Below are 21,864 nucleotides of genomic sequence, written 5' to 3'. Positions count from 1 at the left end.
CACGCACACCGCCGCAATGCAGGAGCCGCTGGAGCGCTCCATCACCATCTGGGGGCCCGGTGGCATTCAGACGGAAATCCACCTCAAGGATCTCAGCGAGGACGATACCGCTGAGGTCATTCCAGACCTTTTGATTGACTACCAGGCTGAATGCAAGGACTGGACGGCGGTTGCTCGCGAGCATTGGCGCTGCGCACGCTGGAAGTATGCAGAGGACCTTCTCCACAAGGGCATCAAGTGTGAGTGTTACGCGCCGGCGCAGCTGATTTGAGTCTTTGCGAGCGGGCGGCAGGTTGACCACATGGCTCTTGTAAACCTTCACGCGATGCTCGGCCACCTTCATCTTGCGCTCGCACGTTCTGCGCCCAAGACTGTGTTGCAGAATGCCAAGTATGACGTGCTGCCTCGCAACATCCGCTCCAAGGAGTACCACTACACAGAGGCGACCGCAAACTTCAACCGCGCGGACGAAGCACTGCGCAACTTTGGCACTGGGCCTGAGGACGAGCCTGTCAGCGTTGCGATGGGAAAGAGTACGGCGCTCGATGAGTAGTGCTGACCCTAGTCATTCTCTATCTCGCCCGTGGGCAGCCAGGCGTCGCGTCGCCGCTCGTTGAGAGATTGTTGAAGAGGCAGCCAAATAACGTGGCTGCGTTGATGGCGAACGCACGCCTGCAATTCGCGCGACGAGAACACGACGCGGCTCTGGTCACGTATCAGAAAGTCTTGAGCCTGAGTCCAGACACTCTGCCCGATCCAAGGATTGGCATAGGACTCTGCGCGTATGTTCTTGGTGACAAGGAACGCGCGCATGTCGCGTGGGAGCGTGCTCTTCAACGGGTGAGAGGATTCACCGGCCAGGAGTTGGGAGCTGACAACAGGACGCGACATCATGGGCACCGCTCCTCCTTCTCGGTTTGTCCTATCTCAACATGGCGCGCGACCCTTCAGTCTCCTTGCAAGAACGCGTTGCATTCGAATCTCAAGGAGTCACCAAGGTTTCAGCTGCCTTCCGCCTCAATAATAAGAGCTCGGCGGCGGCCTTGGCTCTTGCTTCGTTCTGCACACTTGGCCGCAAGGTCGACCAAGCTTCCAAGCTGGCCGAACGTGCTATTCAATACTCGGACAACAGGCGTCACTCGGTGCTGGCCAACTCGGAGCGCGGACGCCTTGGCTTCATCGCGGGCGAGCTCACCGACGCGGCGCGGTACATTGGCGCGGCCAAGACCGAGGACCCCAATACGGTCAACGTCATGGCCGAGTTGACGCTCGCCCAGATCGCTATCAGGAACGGCAACCTGCGTGAAGCGCTCAATTTCGTAGAGCAGACGGCGAAGCGTTTAAACGGCAAGGGGCCGCTCGAATTCACAGTGCTACACGCGTCGCTGCTGGCATACCCGCACCTGGGAATGCCCGCTGATGAGGCGGAGCGCAATCTCAAGGCGGCGCGCTCGATGCTTGGCGATGTGCAGAACCTGGTGTCGAACGCCGAGACCGAAGAGGACTGGGCAAAGCTCCGCGGCGTTGCAAATGACTCGGACGCCTTTGTCGAGCTCGCCAAGTTGTGGCAGGAGGAAAGCATTGAGAAGGCCATTGTCTCGTACCAGACGGCGATCCAGATCAAGGCTGAGGGTGAATCGGACGACTTAGAAGATACGCAGGCTGAATCGCAAGAGCGGAACAAGCCCATTGACTACGACACTGTTCGCCTCTCGACCAACCTGGCGTCGTTGTACGCCTTGCAGGGCGAAAGCGAGAGTGCAGAGCGCATGTTCCTCGAAGCGCTGCAGCGTCTGGCGAGCGCCAACGGCAAGGAAGCCGATGAGCTCAAGACCGTGCTGGCGTATGATCTTGGACGAGCCAGCGAGCAGGGCGGCGATATAGTCAAGGCGCAGAAATGGTACCGCGATGTTTTGGGTCAGCACCCAGAACACATGGAGTCCAAAGTCCGTCTGGCAGTTATTGCTCGCCTCGCTGGTCGCAACGTCGATGCCCACAACTACCTCAAGGAGTGCCTGCGCGCCGACGAGACCAACGTGACTCTGCGGTCAGTGTACACCAACTTCCTTATTTCTCTCGGTTCGTACAAGGAGGCGTTGCAGTTCACATCGCAAACGCTCAAGTACGAGCGCCAGGACGTGTACACATACACCGCTTTGGGATGGCTTCACTTCAACCTTGGGCGCGAAGCCAAGTCGCAGCAAGACGTAGCCGAGCGGTCCAAACAGTACCTCCGCAGCGCCGAGGCGTACGAGCGCGCGCTGAGCGTTGACCCTACGAACGCCATTGCCGCACAAGGTCTCGTCATCGCTCTGGCTGAGGACACGCTTACCCCTAAGGCGCAAATGTTGCCTCAGGGGAGCGCGGAGGACATGAAAAATCGTATGCGCCTGGCAGGCCAGGCTCTCTCAGTTCTCGGCCGCATCAAGGACTCGTTGCCTGAAGGTGCCGTCAACGTTAACATTGGTCACTGCTACTTCATCCGCGGCGAGGAGGAACGCGCCATAGAGGCGTACGGCTCAGCTTTGAGTGCGGCAAACGGACGAAGTGTCCCGATCATGCTCTACCTGTGCCGCGCCTGGTTTTCGTACGCCAACAAGGAGGCGAACTTCTCGGCAATGGGGCAAGCGTTGCACTACGCTCAGCGAGCCATGCATCTGCAGCCCAGCGACCGCGCCATTCTCTACAACATCGCGATGATCCAGCAAAAGGCGGCCGAGATCATGCTAGGCCTTGAGCCATCGCGGCGTATGCTTGACGAGCTCAAGCTGGCGCTCAAGCGTGCCACTGAGGCGGTCGGAGTCTTCCGCGCGCTGGCGGACGACAAGACACGGCCACTTCCGTATGACCCCGAAGTGGCTGATCATCGCGCACGCTACGGCGAAAGCCTCGTGCGCAAGGGTCCCGAGGCTATCGCGACTCAGGAGGAGTTCGAGAGCGAGGCCGCCGCGCGTGTGGAGGAGGCCCGCCGCATGCGCGCCGCCGAGCAGGAGCGCATCAATGCCGCGGCCGCTGCGCGCCAGGCCGAGATCGAAGCACGTGCGGCGGAGATCACCGAGCAGCGCCGCAAGGCGCGGGAGGAGGCCCGCGCATTCCACGAGCAGCTCAGCGCGCAGATGCGCGAGGAGGAGGAGCGTAAGGCGGAACGCAACGAGCAGCGCAAGCGCCGCAAGGACGAGGATGTTGTTGAGGACGGCGAGGAGCGTCCGCGCAAGAGGGGCAAGAAGGGTGGCAAGAAGAAGAAGAGGAAGGACGAAACCGAGGACGAAGACGATCTCGGCGAAAGCGCGCCTCTTAGTGCTGCGGACGAGGAGGACGATGATCCGGCGGCGGGGCGGCGGCGTGCACAGGCACGACTTGCGGCATCCCGGGCGAAAGTGAGTACAGCGATGGAGTGGGGTAGGCGGCGTGGAGGGCAAGCGAGGCGAGGCAGGGCAGTGGGCCGAGGATGTCCGCGTAGCTGCGCGGCGCGGCCTTCGGAGCGGCAATGCTTTCTAGGGCGGCGATCCGCGCTATCGCTCGAGGCGCACGGGCGAGTATTCCCGAGCGATTGAGGCGAGATTGCGCAGATCAGCTTGTAATGATTGGCGGGGTGTGGTATCATTCACCCTGAATCTCACGTGCGGCCCTGGATACGCGCTGACCGCAGAAATCCAAGAAGAGCCGACACGAGGATCCCGACGACGACGACGATGGGAGCGCGCGGCGCGGGAAGCAGTTCAAGTCGAAAGCGATCATCGAGGACTCGGACGACGAGGACGAGGCAATGCCCCCCTCGGCTCCATCCCCGCCGTCGACACCTGGTGCGGGGAGCGACGACGAGTAGACATAGGCATAGGCATAGTAGGTAGAGAGGCATGTCATAAGTAGTGGTACAGACTATAGCTACAGGCTAGGTGGAATATTATATCAGGTCTTCGTGTCGTCGCTGACTAGCGGGCGTTGCAGACGGCATGGCTGCAGGAGGCGTAGGGACAAGTTCTCGCGGCGTACGCGGCGGCCTGCGACCTCGTGCTGGAGCTTGATGCTGTCGACGACGTCGACCACATTGATGAACGGCGCTTGGCCGCCTTGGGGATGGAGAGGGCGCGGACTACGCGCGTCCAGAGGCTCCTACGTCTTACGAAGGCGGGGTTGATGGAGATAGCGCCGGCGCTCTGGGGAGCGAGGCCGAGGTCGACGGCATTGGTGCTCGCGGCGGCGGAGTACTCGTCGCCGCTCCACCACGGGTGCGCGACGGACGCGGACGACTGCCATGCGTCGACGTCGAGCGTGATGCCTGTGAGGATGGATGCGGGCCGCGGGATCGCTGGCATGGTGGGGGTGGGTGATGGGTGTGTAATGGACGTGCGTGGTGAGCAGCCGAGCTGCAAATGTGTGTCTGCGAAGGCAGAGGATAGGCGATGCGCAGATTAAGAATGAAGGGCAGGGGGTGTTGTCGCTGGGGGCGGCGTTCCGCTCCGTCGATAAGTCGCGTCACTGATAGGGGTGCAGTTTAGGGTTATTGGATGTGGGGGTGGGGCCACCGCCGCGCTTGATATATGCCCAAGGCCAAGACCGCGTCGCCATGTCGAGCGAGTGCTCGTACATGTCGAGTCAGCTGCAGCGGAGGACGCTTTGTCAGATGTCGTGGACGGCGATGATGCGAGGTTTGTCAGCGACCGCGGCCGAGAACGTATGATGCTTTCTGAGCCCCAGGCACCCGGTATGGCGGCGTTCCAGAACTTGGAAACCCCGCTCCTGGCCAAACATTCCGGTATCTCCAGTATTGTGCCAAGACCTGGAGATAGCCATACACGAGATATATGATACAAATCGATAGGCGCATATGCATGAGGAGGAGCGGTCAGCCAGGAGGTGGCGAGCATTAGACGAGTTCACCGTTGCCGGTGCGAGTCGTCGCTGAAGCTGCTCTCGGACTACGACGGAATTTCCGGACGCCAGGACGTGCTCGAAGAGCGCTTAGGAGCGCTACAGCTGTGCTCGACTCAGCGCCAGATATCGGCAGGGTCGGGCTATGCGTACTGCAGGCCGAGGCCGGACGCTGGTTGCTTGTCAACGCCGGGCATCTGGACTGGGCTGGGGGTCGACGCGGTCCACGGGGCGGTGCGCAGCATGTGCACCAGCACAGCGCGGTGCTCTCACACTCTCCACGCCAGATACTATGAACATAAGGATGGGAAACGGTGACTCGACGACGCACAGACGTCTAGCATCCGGACGGAAGATCATGACGTCGAGGCCAGATCGACGCGGCGGGGCGATGGACTGAGATCTGCACCCCATTTCCGGCTGGTCCAGATGCTGCTGCGGCAAACTCCTGGCGACGTGGACGCCTGCGCGCTCTGACGCGACCTGACGCGTGTGGAGATGAGCAATCGTGGAATGATGGAAACCGGCTTGCGTCAGCTCGGCACCGGGGATCATGGTTGCAACGTGATCGCTGTGCCTGCCAAAGGTCGTGTGGGAGATACAGGAAAGGCGAGCTCTGGTGTTATGCTGGCCTCGGCGCGTACACAGGACACTACACAAGTCGATGTATGCCTCGCTTGCATGCACGGCAAAAGAGATAGTGGTACCCTGACATCTGAAGGCGGTAGTGTAGAGCCAGCGACATCGTGGTGCTCGTGTGCAAGCACAGAGGAGGCACCGGGCGAGGAAAAATTGCTAGAGAAGTAAGCCCCGTAGGGCTGTAATGCTTCTCACAGCATTAAGAACAGATACTACACATGATCTTAGCCAATATGGCCAGAGAGGATACCACTGTGCGTGCTGCGACAACTTGAAGGGTACACTAATGTGGGTGGGGTTATAGAAATGGCAGTTAATCCCGATTATGTGGCGAAGGACTCTTTGACGCTGGTGGTCGCAGCGATGGCTGGCCTGGCGAAGATGGGAAGAGCCGGGCGTGCATCAGCTGCCACGTGACAATTGATGTGAGCATGCGATCATGCGAGCTATAGGCTGTGCGGCGAGCAAGCGCAGAAGACTAAACGGCGGAAGGATCGCAGCGCGACACAGAAACCGGGAGCGGCGCTGTACTGGTTCACTCCAAGGGAGGATTGGTGAACTCTACGAGACTGCTTGGCCAAGAGGTAAGGCGTGGTCTTCCGGTCACGTGATATGGAGCCTCCTCCTGGGAGAGTTCGATCACGCGGAGGTGTGGCCAAGATCGTCGGTTCGATCCCGGCAGTAGTCTTTTTGGTTGAGCGAGCAGTGCGAAAGATGGGAAGACGCGCACTGCTGCTGTGCCGAGGAGGTGCTGACGGGCGAGAGGAGCATCATTGAGAGATCGTTGTAGGTTTAGTCACTTTGCCAATCGTGTATGACAATACCCCAGCCCCCGTGACGTCCTCCGAACGGAGGGGGAACTGCATTGGGCCTCAATAGCCGGCGGAACACACATCGTCCGCATTCTAGGACAGCTACAAGCTGCACGCGTATCAACACCAACGGGACGTTATACACAACCGGCATGAAACATGTGCGCGTACGAGTTCTATTTCAGCTGATGACACGGAGTGATGATTCCCAGGCACTAGTGTCACCCTGACCTCCGACATGGACGAGCGCATCCCTTACCCCAGACCGAATCCCGCACCCCGCATCCCGCATTCCGACGCCGAGGCCGGGCCGAGCTAGTGCCGATCGACGCTCGACGGAGGTCCCGACCGCCAGCGAGGTATGTACAACGGGTCGGACTAGGTCGTCCGTGGCGGTGCGAGTCCGAGGCTGATCTCTATGCCGATCCGCGATTCGCGGTTTGTGGCAATGCCTCGCAAGTATCGGAAGCTTCCGACCTCAACTACTTACCATGCTACCTGCTGATGTGAGTGCTCTGCAATCAGTCTCACGTGGATTAGTCATTGGCCCCAGGCATTGCCCCGCCATGAACGCCCCCATGGTTATTTCTGCATTTTCCCCACCGCTTAGTGCATCTGTTGGCCGCCCTGCTGTCAGCCACGCCACAGCCCGACTGTCCCCCGCTGCACGACGACTCACCGAAATACACAGACTCGCTCCCGATACGTAGGCTGAATTTGGACCAGCAAGGAATCAGGCGTCAATATCTCGCACGTGGAGAACTCACGATACAGAGTTGGCGACCTCTGCTGCATCCGTATTCCGGCGCATGGGGTTGGCAGCAGCTTGCTGCCGTCAGCTCGTGTTCTGGCCACTCGCAGCTCAGCAACCGTCACTCACAGCAGCCAGTGCGGAGCCGTCTGGCGCACCTGCCCTGCCGGAGTAGAACTTGTCGAGCCCCGTCCACATGTCGGTCTGCACGACACCCGGGTTGTACGTGTTGCACGTGATGCCGTACTTCCCCAGTTCAGCGGCGGCGCACTGGTTCAGTCCGCGCACAGCAAACTTAGAGGCAGAATACATGCCCAGCTGCGGAAACCCGGTGAGACCCGCAATACTTGACGCGGCGATAAGCCGTCCGCCGTCGCCTTGCTTGATCATCTGCCGCGCCGCCGCCTGGTAGCAGTACATGACACCACGGATGTTGATCTCCCACAGATCGTTCATGGTCCGGGTCGTCGTTTCGAGGAAGTCGACGGGTGGCCCAATGCCGGCGTTGGCGACCATTACTGCTATCAGAGGCGTTGCGGACTAGCTCACCGTCCACGCGGCCCAACTGTTCCACCGTTGCCGCGACCAGTGCTCCTACGTCCTCCTCGGATCGCACGTCGACGGGGATTACAGCAGCCCGCGCACCTGCCGCCTCGCACGTCTTCGCTACCGCCGTCGCTTTGGCGTCCGCGCTCTTTAGGTCTGCAATGACCACGTCGAAGCCGTCGTGAGCTAGCCGGGTCGCGATCGCGGCGCCGATTCCCTGTGCAGCACCCGTCACGATCGCGACTTTGCCATTGGGCTTGCGGGTGACGTTGCCTGTCATGGTGTAGTCGCTGTGTGAGATTAGAGGGAGAGACGAGGGTGTTATTTCATCTGTGGGGTAGATAACCCCGCAGTCGTGAGTATGCGGCATCTGAGGGATGGTGGGCAGTCGGCAACCAAGGTATCGGAGGCGGCGTCATGTGATCCCGCGCTGGCACGATACCCCAGTCCAGCCCATCAGCGCTGTCGGCCCGGGCGGGCAATCTTTGAGCGCGTACACGCTACTCGGAGCTCGTGCAACCTTATCGGCCCACCGGCGTTAGTCCAAAGTGATAGTAGCTGCTCCAACTGCAGGCGGAGCGGAGGCATACGGGCTCTTGAAATCACAACCTTCCTGCGAGATTCCATACGTGCCCGATGTTTGGGCAGAAGTGGGGATGTGGGGAGGAATGGGATGGCAATCTGAAAGGCAACTCGAATGGTTGCAGGCTTTGTTTCTCGGCACGGGACGTCAAGCAGTGTGTCAGCATGTGAAGAAATGAGAACGGAACACCGCTGCGGGGCACGCTCCGCTCATTGACCAATCCGTTCGCCTCCCTGCGCATGTGCAATATGCTATGCCACACACATCGCTGCGCATAGAGCAGAGTCCGAAGCATTCTTACTCTTTCGACCTTGCTATTTCATGGCGAACGTGGCTGGATAATCAGTCACGGTGGGCACCGAGAATCGGAGAGCCTGACCCATCGGCCCGGCCCACCTTTTGGCTCATGCTTCCACGTGAAGCTGTGCCTGCGGCCAAATCCTACTTGCCAGTCATGTCGCACTCGTAAGCACCTGCCGGCGTTCAACAGCTCCGAAAAGTGATGTAGCAATGAGGAGATGAGGCTGGCCACAACCCTGCACATCGCGCACATCACACGGGGCCCGCCGGCCCCGCGTGCCACAATGTGAGGCACGTGATGCTGCATTCCACGCCCATCGCCCAGCTGCGCCGCGAACGCGTCATCTGCCCAGACAACTCGCTACTCACTCTCCGAGACATGCAGGTCACGCGCTGCTTTCCGGAGGAAGAGGGGAGTAAGAGCGGACAGATGGCGGTATGTACGAGATGCCGGGTCGGCAGCGGCGTTGCACGGGGCCACGGCTCGATTTTTGGCGTGAGAACGTTGTTAACTGGATTACATGAAATGTCACATGCCCAAGTCAGACCTCGCAATGGCCCTCGCGCAGCACGGAGAAATGATGGCCTGCGGCCTCGCAACCATGTGTGCACGGTACTGCTGTCTCAAGTGGATCTGCGCGATCCTGCTCGATGTGAAGCTTCCGAGTGACAGCAAAAGGCCGTCCCTCGGCTGGAGGCGCACGGCCAAGTTCAGGTTCAGCTGGCAGCTGGCGGCCCCTCTCCGCCTCGTTTAAGCTCAAACAGTCAATCGCAACGGATTACCTGGCCACGTTGCGGAGTGCTCTCGATGATCTAACAATGCATAGCAAAAGCTTCTTCAACTGCGTGCGGTAGTACATGGTCCAAACGTGCTGCTGGTGCGCGCCCTCCATCACGCCACCTCTGTGTGATCCTCTCCACTGCCACTCCACTCCTCCCACTGACTTGATCGATTGTGATAGACTTCTGGCTCCACCAAGGTGGCTTTTAACTCTCTCGTGGACATGGCCCATGCAACGCTCAGTCCCTCGGCGAGAGGTCGATGGGGTCGACACGAATGAAGGCGTAGGTAGTGTCTGGGGTCCAGTATCCGGCCATGGCAGCCCAGAAGCCGCAGCACGCGTCCATGATGCAGATCGCGCCGGCTGCCTTGGTGACGCCGACGGAGCCAGTGAACTGAGAGGCGGCGAGCATGGCAAATGCCAGCATAGTGAAGAAGAGGACGGCAATGATGGCGACGGAAGAGCGGAGCGCGGCGAGCAGGAAGAGGAGGCAGATACCAGACCAGATGGCGAGGAAGAGACCGAGCGAGTTGGCAAGGTCGGGCGAGATCTCACCGGTGGCCTTGTCCGTGAAGGCATCGACGATGCCCATGGCCGGGAGGAAAAAGCCAACGTACGAGAAGCAGAAGCCGCCGAAGGCGCAGAAGATGGTGGCACTGGGGTCAACGGGGATCGTTGGGTTATGGGCCATGAATATCAAACGAACGCTGTGGAACGTGCTCATGATGGCTCAAGGGGCTGTACTCACGAGAAGGTGTTACCGATGAACATTTCGAACCAACCGACGAGGGTTTGAGTGATGCCGACGAAGAACACTGGTGTCAGTAGGTAGACTCCAGATGGACGGGATGGGGGAGCTCACTGAGAGAGGAGAGGACACCGTTGGGCGCCTTAATGCCACGGACACCGACGCTGATCAGGCCAACCATCATGAAGGCCATGGAGAAGGAGATCAGGCCAACTGGGATCGGGTTGCCGAACTTGCGGTGCTGGACTGGGATGGCGGGCTGCGAGTAGTCGATGGGGTGGCCGCCGGGAGTGATCATGCGCTCGATGTGAGCCCCACGACCCTTCTCAAGGTCCCCGGCGCCAAGGTATCCCAAGTTGGTGGACGAATCTGATCCAGTGGGGGCGGACATGGCGGCTGCTTGAACTTGGAGGTGTGGTAAGGCTCGGCGACGCCAGGAGAAAACTGGGGATGAGGAGACGGCCGCTCAGATGGGCACCTTCTTATAGCATTACGGGAGCCCAGGCAAGAGCACCTGAGCAGCGCAGAGGTGAGGCTGCACTACCAGCCTCAACTCGTGGAAAGTTGGTACACCTGCTTGTGTCCAACTCGGTCAGCAGTTAGTGGCCGGCATCTCACTGATTGAGAGATGGGCATCAGGCACCCGATCCGACACGCCCAATCAAGCCCCATACGGACGCCACCTCTGGCGCAGCAGGCATCAGGCTACCGACCCGAGCACACCCTCTGCACCTGTGTCTCTTCCGAGGCATAGCGTACACGTGATGGGGCAAAGCCTTACTTGCCGGTCTTGAGCGCTAGATCACACATCAGCGCGTCCGGCGGCCGCTGCCGGTGCATTTGCTGTTGCCGTTAGTCTGGTATCTCCTGCGGGCAAGACCTTCTGTTACGAAGAGTTCACACGACATGACCACTACTGAGAGCCGAGTAGAGGAGCTATCGTGGAATACCGAGGCAATGTCAACAGCGAACCGCTCGGCCTCGCCGACATCGCACACAAGGACAGCAAGCTGACCGAATGCCGGGCACATGTCCAAGCCACTCCGCAATGATCGAGGACGAGCTCACCAACGCCGGGGCCCGGTGCCCCGGCCGAGCGCCCCCTCAACCTGCATAGTCCTGGTTCGCCATTCGCAGTTGGCAACTTCGGAAGCTCGCCCCAAGTTCAGTCGGTTATCAGCGTTCCGAACCCCACACGAGGTAGTGGCTAATTATGGCGGCGGACTGATCGCGCTGCCCGCAGTCAGAGAGGCCGAGCGTGCCGAGGCCAACGGGAGCGGCAAGACGAGGGCGGGGTAAGGTTTTGCTGGGCGAGTTTTCCGGGCGGGGTGGACAGGGAGCGGCGGCGTGAGAGCGTGAGACGTCAAGAACGGCTTGACGAGTGCTGGTAATGTCGAAATGGCCAAGACCGGCGGACAGGCACGATGGGCGGCTTGGAGCTCCGATGGCCCCGCAGGCCCCGCACGTTTCCCTGGAAGGATATACCTATGGTCTCGATCATCCATCCCTACTCCCCGAGTTTCCGACATCCGACTCTCCGCGCTCCGACATCAGCCACGCCGCCACGCAGCGAACTGATATTCCAAGAGGTCCAACACTCATCCTCATTGTGTCCTGTGCGCCAGCCACATCCACACCTTTCCCATGCGGAGCTTGGCGTCCGGCGTCCACACCCCTGCTGTACCTCCGGATCCCGCGATTTTGACATTCTCTTTACTTGTGCTGCCAGCCGGCCCCGGACGAAGGCAGATGGCGGAGTAAATTAACTAGATGCACGTCTTGCACGCCTTGGAAATTTGAATGCCGAGTAGTGCAGAGCACAGCTGAGAGGAGATCGGGAGGCCAGCGTGCATGTTGCACGCCGTGCAAGTTACGCGGGGGTCTCATGGGCGTCATGGCACCAATGGCGCCTGGACATGACGTCGGTCAGTGGCGACCTGCCTGCGTCTCGTGGCAGAACTGCAGAAAAATCATGATCGACTTCCGTTACGAAAAGGCCCTCAGGCGCGAAAGAGTAACTTCAAGTATGGACGAGCATGGAAGTGGATGGTACAGGTGGTGGGAAGTGGGGGAGGCGGCCAGGTGACAAAGGAGGTGCGACTGGCTTTGACGTCTCAAGCTCACCTCATCATTTGTCTGTAATGGCTTGATTATAAAAGAGATCCCTTAGTTTGACTGTCATGGACACTTAAGAACGACTGCTGTCAGCGCAGTGTACTCTCGTGCTAACCAGACTGTCACATTTTACTGATTTTGCGTTTCGTTCCCTGCTGCGCCGCTGTACATACAGGTGTTAAACGCAGTACTCAACGACATCCGATCAATCACCAGATCGTAGCATAACGTACAACTGCAACCTAACGATGGCCTTTCCACTCCGACACTGTTGTACTCCTCCCCCCTCACAGCTGTGGGGCGTGCGACGGACCCCCGTAAGCCGGACTCTGCTGCTCGTTGTTGGCAATCACGTTCCAATACAAGCTAGTGTTAGCGCTCATCCTCGCAGATGCCGTCAGCGACGGTACGGTCGGCAGTCCCGCTACCTCCAGCATTCCGACCGCAGCTTGGACTCACAGTGTTTGGATCAACGGGTCGGCGAGCGGCTCGGGACCACTCGACACGGGATACTCGAAGCCGAGGAGCCCGTCCATCGTCGCTGGCGCCGCTGCCGTGTACTGTGCAGGATCGAAGAAATTATTCGACCTAGGAGAGTCAGACAATGGGCGGGTAGCGACGTACGTCAACAATGAGTCTAATGTCGGGTCGAGGGTGGACGACGTCTCGGTCGGCGCATCCGGTGTTGCGGACGACGTCTGTTTCGGTTGGGACTGCTGGATTCGGCGGTACAGCTGCTCCAGCATCGGCAGGGCGCGGCGTGCGACACCCGAGTGCTCGGCCATCTGCTCGATGATGTCGTGAGACGCCTGGAAGTCGGCCCGCACGTCGTCGGCCATCATGCTCTCCGGCACCCTTCTCAACACGGTGTACTGAATCACCGCGGCTGTGTACGCATGGACTGAGGTGAGCGAAAACCGACAGCCACAACATGAGACTACTCACAAACCCAGTACCACCACCCGTAAGCCGCCTGAGGGCACTTTTTGAGTAGCGACGCAATGAGACGCGTGTGCTTGCGTGCCGACGTTACGCATGTTGTGAAGGATGCCGCGTACTGACCCAACAGAGGTTCTGTGCCTGCTGACACAGCCTTGAAGAACGATGGTCGATGGAGCACTCAAAGGTCAGCGAGGGCGCGCTTTCGACTCACTCAGCAATCCCTTGTTGAAGAACATGGTCGCCGAGTGCTGCTGAATACAGTGCTTTGTGCTCAGCTTGCTGCTGGTAGTACCGTCCTCGCCAAAGTCTGACCACTTGAGCCATGCAGGAGCGCCCGCCTCTACCCGACGCAACTCAGCGTCAATGCGCATCACCGTTGAGTAGTCGGGCAGCTCCGAGTTGGCAAGGTAGTCTGCGATATGCACAAAAGCCTGCGCCAAGCGGTATTTGAAGACGTGAAAGACCGAGTCGTGTGGGGTCACGCCGCCGTCTGGCGGCATTTCAGGCATCGGGGCATCATACAGTTGACGGGGCGCGGAATACGGCCGACCGAAGTTGAGGCACTGGAGGATGTCGTAGGTGACACACTCCCACCACAAGCGTGCCCTCAGTGCTTGCTGTTCAGCCGACAGCCCCCATTGGGCGCTATCCCGATGTAGGCCGATACTGCCAGCTGTGCGGACGCACAAGCCCAGGATCTGCCAGGCTGCCTTCGGACCATCCGAATGTGGCAGCCCAAATAGATACGAGACCATCATGTGGAGCGTCTCGACGCTGGCAAGCGAATGTCGCACCATGAAGTGACGTTCAGAGACGCAGAGGAGGGCACTCGCGGCGTTGAAGAGTGGGATCGTCTGCGTCATTGGCCGCCCAGAGAATGACAGTCCCAACGCGAACACCATCAGCACTGAGGCAAGCCGATGTGGTGGGACGTGGTGAATTTGCTCTCTCAAGGACGGCGCACTGTAGATGGACTCGAGCACCGCGCTCACAGCTGGCCTGTCGGCTGGCCGGTACATCCACTCGACCTGATCATCTGACATTAGATCGGACCGCCGAGTTCAGCCACCACACATACCGTAAACATTCAGCAGCTCATACGCTTGCTCAGCGGGAGGAAAGAGCTCGTGAACACCCGCCAGCACAGCGCGGTCGCTAGCCATGAACGGGAAGACAAGTGTGGGGTGGCTGGACTTTCCGGTCAGCGGAGAGTCTAGCTCTTATCGACGAGCAACATACCTCGTCATCTTCACAGACAAACAAAGTCCCAGCCCCGCGACCAAGGTACTTCTGACCTTCGCGGCCTTCCTCCAACACACCAGGCCCCGGGCGTGATGCTGTGTCGAGATAGTTGTCGTCGCGCTGCCCGTTGGGGACGCGCCCAGCAGACTCAGACACGGCGGAGAACGGCGTGTATTCGCGCGATCGGCTCGCTTCTCGGGCAGCCTGGCAGGTCAGTGCGTCTTAACGCCATCACAAAAGTCACCCGGGGAAAGGGGGCCGCGCGCGCACGGCCGGCCTCTTTTCTCTGTTCTCCGTCCGCTGCCCCGCTCTCCTCTCCGCACTCACTTGACCTGCATGGGGTGGGCTTCCTCCCCAGTCATATCCCTGCTCCGATCGCTGCGCCTGCAGACGCTCGATCTGCTTGCGCAATGCGTCATTCTCCTTCTGCAGCTTGGCGACCATGGCCTGGTCCTTGGTCGTGCTGGCCATCAGTGGTGTTCTCGATTCGCGCTCACCGGCCAGGCATGGTGCCCGCAGGACATATATTGGCGCATCCGCGCCGCACGCAGCTTGTGCATGGCCACGAACGTGAACACTGGCGTAAGTGACTGAACGAGTGGATCGTCTGGGGTCTCCGTGTCTCCGTGTCGGGGCCGCTAGGGATGCGGGGTCCGTCTCGGAGACGGTATCTCACTTTGAGTTTCAGGCGGACACACTCCTTGCAGCTCGGCGGGCCGTTCTTCCAGTTGAACTTTGCCTTGCCTTTGTCCGAGGGGCCGGCTTCGTTGGGATCGACGGGAGCCATGTCGGAGCGATGCGGTGATGAGGACGGAGGATGGGTGATGGAAGTGTGGCTGACGCGGCGAGGACACGGACAACAACCACACAAAAGGTAGAACGGCGGTATGGCAATCATGTGGGCTCGTAGCGGGAGCAAATCAAGGATGGCATGAGGCAGTCGAATGACAGTTCCGCTTCACTCCCGCTCGACTAGCTTGACACAGTCTAATAAAACGTGCCCACCTCAGATCTTAGGCTAACGATCGCTACTGCGGGTGTTGTTGCAGAGTAGTAGTGGCGTGTTTCGCCAGCGCCACCACGAGCTCGATTTCAGATCCATGGGTGAATTCATTAAAGTCAGCACGCACCTTTGAGGATCCAATCAAGTCCGACACGGAAGGTCGCCCACTGAGAACTTGGCGGACCTCCGAGACGCCGAGCATGGCTGGCATAACTCTCATCAGCAGATACTAGCTGGCGTTACTATCTGCTCGCGCGACGACCTTGCGAGTGACAAGCTGAAGAGCAGCCAACGCGGAACTGCGGCATGTGGAAACGAGGTGGAATGACGTCAGCTCTTACTCTTTATCGCCTGTGGATCGTCCTTGCTCTCATGTCTCATCCAACCTTGCAGCTAACCGCCTGTCGCTTCGTTTTCACCACGCACGTTCGCAGCCATCGCTGTGCGCAGTGAATGATCTTCAGAGCCACAGCCATGGTGCACTCACCGTCGTCAACATGACCATGCTCTCGTTACTTGCTGTAGTCTGCGTGGCGTCGGCGGCGGCCCAGACGCCATGGGCAGCGAACACGGCCAAACACTACCCTCCTTGTGAGTGTGTGCGTCCGCTGTGCTGATCGTAGCCCCCGATACATGGGCCAACCTCACATGGGCGCTGACGGGTCCCGGCGCGCCAGGCATCTACAACTCCTCGCACACCCCCGACAGCCAGTATGGAATGTACAACTGTAAGTGTAGTCCTGTTCCGCTGACGGCAGGGTGCAATATGCCGCACGTCCGCGCGCAGGAGTACGTCGTGCCGGGAGACGAGTACGAGCTGGTGTACGTCGAAGCCGTGCAGCGGCACCACAAGCGGACGCCGTACGCGTCCAACACGCTGTTCCACGAGGACGCGTCTGTGGGTCACAGTAACTGTGGGTCTGACAACAGTGGGACTGTCCCGATACGGGGCCGTACGCCCACGCCCGCGCCGCCACCTTTTCCACTGCGCCCGTGTATTGGCAGGGCGCGGGCAATCCGGCGAACCCCTTCGAGAAGGCCGTCGGGGGCTTCGTCAACTCGACATGCCGCTTTCCGTCCATCACGACGTGAGTGGAGCGCTCGTCGCGCGTCGTGCCGTACCCTAACCTGATTCAGCGATGGTCTCGAAGACGCGCGCCAACACGGCGCCGACTTCGGCGGCGTGTACGCCGACCTCCTCGGATTCCTCCCCTCCGGATCGGAGCGGCACGCCTACGCCTTCCGCGTCACCAACAACGTCATAACAAGCGCGACGCTCAGCGCCTTCGCCGTGGGCCTACATCCCTGTGAGGCGGAGTACGCGGCGCAGATCCAGCCTCTGGCATACGACTCTCTCGAGCCAACCTTCGCCTGCCCCGCCGCCGCGCGCCTGCTGTCCCTCATCCGCGCCGAACCCGAGTGGCAGGCGCACCTGTCCGCCTCGGCGGCGCTCATGCGCCGCATCGACGCCGTCGCGCACCGCCGAGAGTGGCAGGCCTCCTACGACCCGTGCGTGCCCACCCCGCATGTCTGACGCTAGCGCGTACGACAACTTCTCCGCGAAACAGTGCCACGCCCGCGCCCTCCCCCTCCCCCTCTCCCAAGCGGACGCGGACACAGTCTACCGCCTCGGACAGTGGGAGTACGCGTACACGTACCGCGCGTCGCGGCGGAGCACGGCGTACGCGGCGCTCAAGATGGGCGCGTGGATGCGCGAGCTGTCCGCGCACCTCCGCGCCGACGACGGCGTCAAGTACCGCCACAAGTGCGTCGTGTGTTCTGGCAGCTGACCGCAGCTTTGCGCACGACGGCTCGGTCGCCGCCCTCCTCGGCCTCTTGCAGGCCGCGCGGCCGATGTGGCCCGGCATGGGCGCGGAACTGGTGTTCGAAGTATGGCGCGCGTCGGGGCAGGAGGACCGCGTGCGCGTGCTCTGGAGCGGGCGGGCGCTCGAGACCGACACGCCGCTTGGCACACTCGACATGGTGGCCCTTCGTGACCTGCTGGCGTATCTCGACGACACAATCCCGGCGGACCTCGTGTCGGCTTGTGCGTAGCGCCCCAGGCTTCCACAGGCCACAGGCCACAGATCCCTAGAGTAGGACAAGACCTGGAACACATGCATCGGGCTGCCAGTGCCGCCGGCAGAGCGCTGGAGCGAGAGAGGGAGCAATCGCTGTCGCTCGACTTATCTGCGGCAAAGACGGTATTGGACCTTAGTTGGACCCTGACTGCGGACGTTGCCGTTCCCCCACCCCCAATTTCTGGTTATCGAGATGATGCAGGGCATAATGACCCGACGGGCACACGCCGAGAGCGCCGAGGGCGCCGAGGGCGTGCTCTGCATTTGCATGGGGCTAGAAGCGAGCCGATGCCGAAAAAGTTTAGCTTGTTGATGCTTTGCAGCGCGTGGAGCAGCAGTTTGGAGGGATACCTCCGTCTCACATGGATGACGGACGCTCTTTCCCACCAGGCAATGAGTTTTAGGCGTTCAGCGATCGGTGACAACATCCCAGACCTTCAGACACAAACCTCTGCTATGTGATGCAACAACGACTACAGACTCTTTTACTACCGACGTCATCCCGGACGAGCTCCCTCAACGCCCTCGGGCACTATGACAATGCCGCTTACAGGCGGTCCTTGTTGCCAAGGTGGTCGCACGCCTCAATGACACGCTTGACCATGGTCTTCTCACCCTCACGGATCCAGACACGGGGGTCGTAGTACTTCTTGTTGGGCTTGTCCTCGCCGTCGGGGTTGCCGACCTGGGTCATGAGGTAGTCCTTCTTGTTGAGCACGTAGTCACGGATGCCGAGGAGGTACGCCCACTGGGTGTCGGTGTCGACGTTCATCTTGACAACACCGTTGGTAACGGCAACACGGATGTCGTCCTCGGTCGAACCCGAGCCACCGTGGAAGACGAGGTAGCTTGAGATGTCAGCGACAAGCTGATGATGAGGTGTGAGTGAGAGAGAAATGTAGCACCAATATAACACCCCCTCGCCCACATTCCCACGCCGGTGGACGCTGCTGCTCAAAAGGAGCCAGCAACGACCAATGGCGCCCGCCGACCGAGGTCGGCGGCATTGAAGGGAAGGGCAAGCAGGATCTATATCAAGTGCGCGTGGCTGTTCGCTGACCGGATCGCCGCCAGTTCTCATGGAAAGAGAAGACGGCACTGTCTATTTGGGTAGCGGGGAAGGGGGGTAGGGAAAAACGGGGAAAACTCACAGAGGCTTGTCACCGCCCTTGCCCTTGAGCTGCTCCGCAGCGTACTTCTGGTGGTCGGCGAGGAGCTTGGGCTGGAGCTTGACGTTTCCGGGCTTGTAGACACCGTGGACGTTGCCGAAGGCGGCGGCGATCGAGAAGTTGGGCGAGATGGGGGCGAGGGCCTTGTAGACCTCAAAGACGACCTCGGGCTGGGTGTAGAGCGAGGCATTGTCGACACCAGTGTTGTCGACACCGTCCTCCTCACCACCGGTGATGCCAATCTCCATCTCGAGCCACTGGTCCATCTTGGCCATGCGCTCAAAGTACTTGGCGCAGGTCGAAATGTTCTCCTCGTTGGTCTCCTCCGAGAGGTCGAGCATGTGCGACGAGAAGAGGGGCACGCCGGTCTTGGCAAAGTGCTCCTCGTCGGCCTTGAGCATACCGTCGAACCAGGGAAGGAGCTTCTTGGCGCAGTGGTCGGTGTGGAGGATGACGGGGATGCCATAGGCGGGGGCAATGGCACGGATGAAGTGGGCGGCAGCGACCGAGCCGGCGATCGAACCGGCCTGGTCCTTACCGTTGGCGAGGCCCTTGCCGCCGAAGAAGTGGGCACCACCCTGCGAGACCTGGAGGATGATGGGGGCCTTGTTGTCGCGAGCGGCCTCAAGTGCGGCGTTGGCAGTCGACGACGAGGTCACGTTGATGGCGGGGATGGCGTACTGGATGTGTCAGTGGGGGAGTTCTGATAGCTCTGCACGTCGCGATGTTCTGCGTATCCTTCCTCGACTCCTTCGCGCTCAACTCGCCCCCGGAGTCGGACAGCATGTCACCCCAGTTGCGAGCCAACGATTCACAAACTGCTCCTGCGAAAGCCGACGTAGCAGATTGTTGTTCTCAGAGGCGACCCGGCAGTCGCCAGCGAGCGAATGAAGGGGCACCGGGGTACGTGCGGGCGGGCGGGCGGACGAACGTTGGGGCGTTCGGGCCACATCAAAGACCGCTAGTTACTCACGTTGTTCTCGCGGGCGTGGTCGAGCAAAGTCCTCACGTCCTTTCCGTAGAGGACGCCGGCCTTGAATGAGCGGGGTTACGGCGTAGGATACTCACGGGGAGGTTGAGGGGAGCCATGATGAGAGGGTTGTGGTAGTAGGAGAAGAGAGAGACGGATGGAAGGTGGTGGAGGCTTTGGGGGCTTAGCCACGTCGTCGGCTTCTTATAACGGGAGGTGCGTGGGGGTAGGGTGAGAGCGTGGGAGACTGGCTGAGGAATGGGTGCAAGGCCCGTCCCCCCCCCCAGAGGCCCAGAGACGCGAGGGGAGCGCGTGAGGTCGAGGCGAGCAACAACCTTGGCGGGGGTTTCCGGGGCGTCACGGGCGGTGGGCCGAGATTCAGCCAATCGCGCACGGCTCACTCGTTCACCAAAGCAATTGGGGTTCCTCCGTTCCACTCCCCACCCGGCCAATAAGCGCCTCCTCATCATCATCCGGCATGCCCGTTCCGCCCCCCCTCTCTCCTTTGCTCCGCTTCCCCGCATACATCACTGCTCGCACTAGATCGCGTTCTTGTCCTGGTCACACATATGGTCATCATCGCAGTCAGACCGAATCCACGTGGCTTCCATCGTCGCCTCTTCCCTTCCAGTGACGCCGAACTCCTCGGCGTCATCAGTCGGAGCCACAAACTGCGTCAGACTACTTTGCTGCGCAGTTGATGATGTTGAGGGTGCTCCTCTTAAGGAGACAAAACTGCAGAGCTCCGCAGATCCAGAAGGGAGGTCCGCTTCATCCTGTCCCAACAGTGCACGTCGCAATATTACCATCGGCGTGTTCCTTCTTTGCGCCAGCTTGCTCCTTTGGGTGACATGCTTTCGCATTGCATCCCCTTGTGCTCTTCTTGTTGCGCTCCTTCTGACCTGATAATTCGGTCTCCACCAGCTCAGAATCTCGCGGCAGGTGAGCGGATCAACGCGGAAGTGGCACCGACGATCAAAAGCAGGCGCGTAGTTGCACTCAAAGTTTGTGCCACCCCGTTGGCAAAGTCGCCAGCACCACACGTTGCAGTGTAACGTAGTGCAGCACATTGTGCACCAAGACTGCCTACAGCAGAATGCAGCGACCAGAGGTCTGTGGAAGCTTCTGTAATTCTGCACTAGAGTACAATGGAATCCACGAGCGCGCGCAGCAACCAAATCTCAGCTCCGTCGATCCGTCTGTCCCGAGCCGAGATTCCCACGGTAGTCACCCTCCCCTTCCCCAGTTACATCTGCGGGGTAATCCGACCACGGCCGACATCATCGCCGCATCTTCCCTACGACCAGCACCGGGCCCGGCCCACTCCACGACGCCGACTCCTGGAGATGTCACCAGCAGGGTCCACGGCCCGTCGTCTCGGGACCCCGAGCCCACGCCGGCCGGGCCGCGGTCAGTTGACCCGGCGCCATTGTCCTGCCTCCATCCACGCGCGTTGGTGACAAGGGTTCGGCGCACCCTCAAAGCTCTCTCTGTCTCCGGACGTCATGGTTTCATGGATCCGCGGTGCGGCGTTGGCATTTGTCCGGGCCAGCCGATAATGCACGGCGCACCGTGCTTGTCGTGCGCCGACGCCGTGTCACCTGCGCCGCGTCATGAGGACGCTGGCACGGCGCATGACGCATGACACGGCGCGGACACGATATCCCTTCGTCGATCCATCTTCCGCTCTGCCAGCTGGCCAGTCCGCAACTCGTGACGGATCATGAATGCGAACAGAAGGTCAGGCCAACGCGGAGATTGACCGATCTCCCAACTATTCCCCACCACCGCCTGCCCCACTCTCTCTGCCCCACTCCAAACTTCTTGCCTACGTAATTACACGTGTCAAACCACCCGCCCTCAGGGCGGATGCCTGGATCAACAACGCGCGAATGCTTTCTCTCCAAACATTCCACACTCACCAATCTTCATGGCGGCAACACGAACACGCACGAGGCGCGTCGACCCAGATGCGCTCGCGGACGACCTTGATCGCGTCCTCAAAGTTTCGCAACCAAAGGTCAGGCGGACCGCAACGGCAGAGTCTAAACCGGTGAAGCCGAAGCCAGCAGCGAAGCCAACACCAAAGCCAGTAGCCAAGCCTGCAGCCAAGCCAGTGACAAAGCCCGCAACAAGGCCAGCCGCAAAGGCGGCGACAAAACCCGCCCCAAACCCAGCAGAAAGACCTGCCGCGAAGTCGGCATTGCAGACAGCGACAACAAAGCCAGCATCAGCAAAGCCGGCACCAACAACAAGGCCAGCATCAACAAAGCCGGCACCCAGGCGAGCCGCAAAAGCGCCAACAACAA

General features: G+C 60.3%; 9 protein-coding genes across 9 annotated transcripts; 3 read left to right on the top strand and 6 right to left on the bottom strand.

Annotated features, from left to right (window-relative positions):
- Positions 1-16: 16 nt before the first annotated feature.
- COLE_01212 (uncharacterized protein) lies at positions 17-3,826 on the top strand (the record flags this gene model as incomplete). Its single annotated transcript, XM_018427459.2, has 5 exons — positions 17-239; positions 273-533; positions 566-840; positions 882-3,377; positions 3,650-3,826. 5 exons carry the CDS (start codon positions 17-19, stop codon positions 3,824-3,826), a joined length of 3,432 nt encoding a protein of 1,143 aa, XP_018279056.1.
- A 586-nt stretch (positions 3,827-4,412) lies between these two features.
- COLE_01211 (uncharacterized protein) lies at positions 4,413-4,868 on the bottom strand (the record flags this gene model as incomplete). The annotated part of the gene is made up of 1 exon (XM_018427458.2): positions 4,413-4,868. One exon carries the CDS (start codon positions 4,866-4,868, stop codon positions 4,413-4,415), a length of 456 nt encoding a protein of 151 aa, XP_018279057.1.
- A 2,061-nt stretch (positions 4,869-6,929) lies between these two features.
- COLE_01210 (uncharacterized protein) lies at positions 6,930-7,900 on the bottom strand (the record flags this gene model as incomplete). Its single annotated transcript, XM_018423130.2, has 5 exons — positions 6,930-6,950; positions 7,003-7,057; positions 7,091-7,152; positions 7,204-7,592; positions 7,624-7,900. 5 exons carry the CDS (start codon positions 7,898-7,900, stop codon positions 6,930-6,932), a joined length of 804 nt encoding a protein of 267 aa, XP_018279058.1.
- A 1,623-nt stretch (positions 7,901-9,523) lies between these two features.
- On the bottom strand, positions 9,524-10,424 carry COLE_01209 (uncharacterized protein; the record flags this gene model as incomplete). The annotated part of the gene is made up of 3 exons (XM_018424980.1): positions 9,524-9,941; positions 10,034-10,100; positions 10,148-10,424. 3 exons carry the CDS (start codon positions 10,422-10,424, stop codon positions 9,524-9,526), a joined length of 762 nt encoding a protein of 253 aa, XP_018279059.1.
- A 2,011-nt stretch (positions 10,425-12,435) lies between these two features.
- Positions 12,436-15,119, bottom strand: COLE_01208 (uncharacterized protein; the record flags this gene model as incomplete). The annotated part of the gene is made up of 10 exons (XM_018423131.2): positions 12,436-12,514; positions 12,608-12,736; positions 12,773-13,049; positions 13,094-13,267; positions 13,302-14,126; positions 14,169-14,283; positions 14,330-14,536; positions 14,660-14,795; positions 14,830-14,909; positions 15,009-15,119. The coding sequence occupies 10 exons, from the start codon at positions 15,117-15,119 to the stop codon at positions 12,436-12,438; spliced, it is 2,133 nt and encodes a 710-aa protein (XP_018279060.1).
- Positions 15,120-15,832: 713 nt separating this feature from the next.
- Positions 15,833-17,390, top strand: COLE_01207 (uncharacterized protein; the record flags this gene model as incomplete). The annotated part of the gene is made up of 6 exons (XM_018426655.2): positions 15,833-15,926; positions 15,959-16,233; positions 16,266-16,423; positions 16,473-16,844; positions 16,876-17,100; positions 17,132-17,390. The coding sequence occupies 6 exons, from the start codon at positions 15,833-15,835 to the stop codon at positions 17,388-17,390; spliced, it is 1,383 nt and encodes a 460-aa protein (XP_018279061.1).
- Positions 17,391-17,963: 573 nt separating this feature from the next.
- Positions 17,964-19,674, bottom strand: COLE_01206 (uncharacterized protein; the record flags this gene model as incomplete). Its single annotated transcript, XM_018423132.2, has 4 exons — positions 17,964-18,264; positions 18,568-19,265; positions 19,559-19,618; positions 19,654-19,674. The coding sequence occupies 4 exons, from the start codon at positions 19,672-19,674 to the stop codon at positions 17,964-17,966; spliced, it is 1,080 nt and encodes a 359-aa protein (XP_018279062.1).
- Positions 19,675-20,094: 420 nt separating this feature from the next.
- COLE_01205 (uncharacterized protein) lies at positions 20,095-20,625 on the bottom strand (the record flags this gene model as incomplete). Its single annotated transcript, XM_018423133.2, has 1 exon — positions 20,095-20,625. The coding sequence occupies one exon, from the start codon at positions 20,623-20,625 to the stop codon at positions 20,095-20,097; it is 531 nt and encodes a 176-aa protein (XP_018279063.1).
- Positions 20,626-20,651: 26 nt separating this feature from the next.
- COLE_01204 (uncharacterized protein) lies at positions 20,652-21,200 on the top strand (the record flags this gene model as incomplete). Its single annotated transcript, XM_018427460.2, has 1 exon — positions 20,652-21,200. One exon carries the CDS (start codon positions 20,652-20,654, stop codon positions 21,198-21,200), a length of 549 nt encoding a protein of 182 aa, XP_018279064.1.
- Between the last annotated feature and the right edge of the window lie 664 nt (positions 21,201-21,864).

Source organism: Cutaneotrichosporon oleaginosum, assembly GCF_008065305.1.
Source record: "Cutaneotrichosporon oleaginosum strain ATCC 20508 chromosome Unknown ATCC20508_contig01, whole genome shotgun sequence".
Classification (NCBI taxonomy): Eukaryota; Fungi; Basidiomycota; class Tremellomycetes; order Trichosporonales; family Trichosporonaceae; genus Cutaneotrichosporon; species Cutaneotrichosporon oleaginosum.
The sequence above is the reverse complement of the archived record's forward strand: the minus strand, read 5'-3'. Positions and strand labels throughout refer to the sequence as shown.